Here is a 3,524-nt window from a genome sequence, read left to right as displayed (position 1 = left end):
GAGCCCGTGAAACAAAAACAAAACAAACTAGCCACTCCTTATGTTTTTCTTAACTGCTGAACTAAAAGGCAATCTTAAAGAAATTCACTTCTTTTTTCTTCCTAAAATTCAATATTGACTGCACAAAGTTTAAACATAATCGTTCCTATTTAAATTTTAATTTTCTGAAAAATTTAATTCGACATTATTAATATTAATAGTTGCTGAATACTTCCTAAACATCTAAACTCCAAATGGGATCCAAGAGAATCATAAACAAAAGTTAATTAACCCAGTGAAAATAAATGCAATTTCTATTATTTTAAATTATATATATAAAATACAGTCTTTGAAATAATTTTTTGTGAAAAATGGCAAATGCTTTGAAATCAGCTATATTTTTCGCAAAAGTTGTTACATCAGATATTAGTAATGCAATCAAAGTGAGTGTACCGAAATACAAAATGGATGAAAGACTCACTATGTATTTCAAAGAACACACATTTCTGTATGCTGAAGATCCTTCAAAAAAATGTAAAGAAGGGGATTATGTTATTGTCAGAGAACTGCCTCCTGAATCGCAAAATAAAAATATTACTCACGTTGTGGAACAACTTGTTTATGAACGAGGGAATTATATTGATCCTCTCACAGGTAAAAAGTGTGCAGGAACTGAGTTTGTTGAAGATATTAAAAGGACATCTGCCTTATTTGGAATTGAACGGCCTTATCAGAAATTAATTTAATGTGCAAGATATTTCAGTTGCATAAAAAAAAAAGCTTTGTAGTATTGATAATGTAAGAAAGAAAGTGAGTGAATAAAATGCATTTCTTAAACTCATTTTTTATGTACTATTCTTGTTTCTGAAACTAGCTTTAATTGTTTCATAGTATTTTAACAAATTAGCAACATGGAGTGTGGCATATTATTAAGATATTTGAATTCTATAATGAGTGTTAAGAAACATACACCCCTGAAACACTGATCTTTTAAGCTTTTGGAAAAAATTATCATTTAATGTGATCATGATAGGGATATGTGAAGATAAATTTAATCAATATCACGTGCATTGCAAAAAATATTAAAGAAGGGCATTTAATGTCTATTCTATTTATGTATTTTTGTAAATATAGGTATTTCTTTTATGGTAAACTTTAATAATTGTTTATTTTTATATTAGTTTTTTTTTATAATCTTATGTGATATAAGTTTTAAAATTATTTAATTCAAACTTTGATATTCTATAGTTATTTATATTTTGACATTAAGTTTTGTTATATAAAAAGAACTGCTGGCATATTATTATGATATTAATATTCTCAAGTGGATATTACAATAAAAACAAACAATGAAAAATTGGTTTTAAATGCATTTAGAAATGTATAGCATCTCATTAATTTGATCATGATTAAAATCATGTCAAAATACAATCTATCCAAATACTAAACATATGGCAGGTGATATGTATGTAAAAAAAAGTAAGTAAAACTTAAGTAAACTTGAAGCATAAACAAGCAAGAATGAAATAAATAATGACCATTTTGGCTTGAAATTAGAAAATGGCAATATAAGACTTAATGTGTAATAATGTAACAAATGTGAATGGTACTTGGTACAAAGTATTGTTTTGTTGTCTTTTATCACAAAAACTTTATCACAAAGCTTTCACATAAAAGTTGAAAGCAATGCAGTACTAGTTTATTTGTTACTGCTTCCAAGACTGATATCAATATCTATAATTCCTTCTCTTTTTTTAATATCGTTATATCACTGATATTATGAACATTATAATGACTTTCTCCGATTGGTTTCAGTAAGCCTGACCAAAAGCTCAGAATTTTTAATAAACTTTTGGAACCCAGTGTATAGCTGAAATACATTTAATCAATTTAAAATATTTTTATAAGATTCTTAGAAGGTGAACAAACACACATTATCCTTACACATATATAATGTTGATCATGTTTAGGTTGGTATTTTTATGTTTATTAAATTGGCATTAATAAACATAATAGTCATTATGAATAAATCAAATATTCTCCAATTGTGTTTGGGAAAAACCTGATATCTTAATAAGTTAATATATGCAAGTTTAAAAATAAAATTATTATATCATACATTTCTCAAAAAAAATTTAGTTCCTTCAAGTTAATAAATATGTATATAACTCATTTTTGTCAGCGATAACCTATGAAAATATTTTTCATTTTTGATACCTTCATGTAATATGCCATGTATAATTAATTTTATATTTAATAATTTTATTTTCCATACATTTTAAATAATTTAATTTTAGATATCTTATTATTTGTAAATCCACATGCTCTTTAATAGAAGAGATGTTATTTTACATGGCTTAATTTTTTCTGAGGAAAGGGGGTAAACGTAGTAGAAATATGTAATCATCAATTTTAGGTTAATTAAGTGGCCTCTTTTCTTAAAATTAAGATCAATATCATGATTCCAGCAATTTTCTATTGCTGAGCTTGCTGATGTAACATATAAAGAAAGGAAGGATTAAAAAAAAGTATGTTGTATTAGTGACAAAATATTTAAATTTACCACATGATGTTCTTTCCTAATGAAGTCTATAATAATCTTACGTTAAGTTAAGGAACTGTTTTTCTGCTATGGCTTATCCTTTAGATTCAGGATGCTTAGAAGTAATTGTTTTGTAAGATAGTACATTAGTTCAACAGCATCTGAAATATCCATGAAATGCATTAAAAGAACTACTTAAGAAGTGTTAATTTCCTTTTGCCATAAGATGGTTGTATTAGTTACATTTGTGCACAACTGGATGGTTTTACATAAACAGAAAAATGATATATATTTCTAATATTTATGACTGGTGGCAGTTCTTGCTAATCCAATGAAAAACTGCTATCTATTACTAATTAATTCCCTAAGTGCAAACTAGACCTTAGATGATGATGGACAATTTGCTCAATGGGTTGGGTAATTCTCATTTTTTATAGATATTCTTTGTTTTCAATGTAATATTTGTATCAAATGAAAGTTAATGTAGACATTTTACAGAAACAATTTTCATATGTCATTTGAAGATAATTGGAACTAATAAAAAAGAGAAGGGGGGGGGAATCTTGTAAATTTAAGACATATATTTATGTTTTTATGGCTGAAATTTTTTTTTTTATACTTTCTTTCAGGCAATATAAAATTATTGTAATTTTAGAGTTGTTTTGTTTTGTATCATAGATATTTTTTTCAGGTTTTATTTCATACTGGGTCAATTTTACCCAAAAGAATTTATATGTATATATAGTAATTGCTGTACACAATATATATATAGTCTGTGGTGTTTTTAAAATGTTGAATGAAAAATTAAGAAAAAATATATTTAAATTAACTAAATTATTTCTACAGTATTTTGAAAGAAAATTATATATTAAGAAATTAAAAAGAAACCATATATCAATCAGATTTTCCCAATGTATATCTGTTTTTAAATCTGTGTAATATTAAAATGATTAAATGGAATGCTAAATTTTGAAAATTTTATGTATAAAAAAACTATTGTATA

The 3,524-nt window shown here is 25.4% G+C and overlaps 1 protein-coding gene across 1 annotated transcript; it reads left to right on the top strand.

Moving 5' to 3' along the window:
* The first annotated feature begins 228 nt into the window (after nucleotides 1-228).
* LOC129972485 (28S ribosomal protein S17, mitochondrial-like) lies at nucleotides 229-820 on the top strand. The gene has a single exon (XM_056086630.1). It carries the CDS (start codon nucleotides 351-353, stop codon nucleotides 723-725), a length of 375 nt encoding a protein of 124 aa, XP_055942605.1. The 5' UTR covers nucleotides 229-350; the 3' UTR covers nucleotides 726-820.
* The last annotated feature ends 2,704 nt before the right edge of the window (nucleotides 821-3,524 follow it).

Source organism: Argiope bruennichi, chromosome 6 (assembly GCF_947563725.1).
Source record: "Argiope bruennichi chromosome 6, qqArgBrue1.1, whole genome shotgun sequence".
NCBI classification, from domain to species: Eukaryota; Metazoa; Arthropoda; class Arachnida; order Araneae; family Araneidae; genus Argiope; species Argiope bruennichi.
Note: the sequence above shows the minus strand (reverse complement) of the source record. Positions and strands in the feature narration are given on the sequence as shown.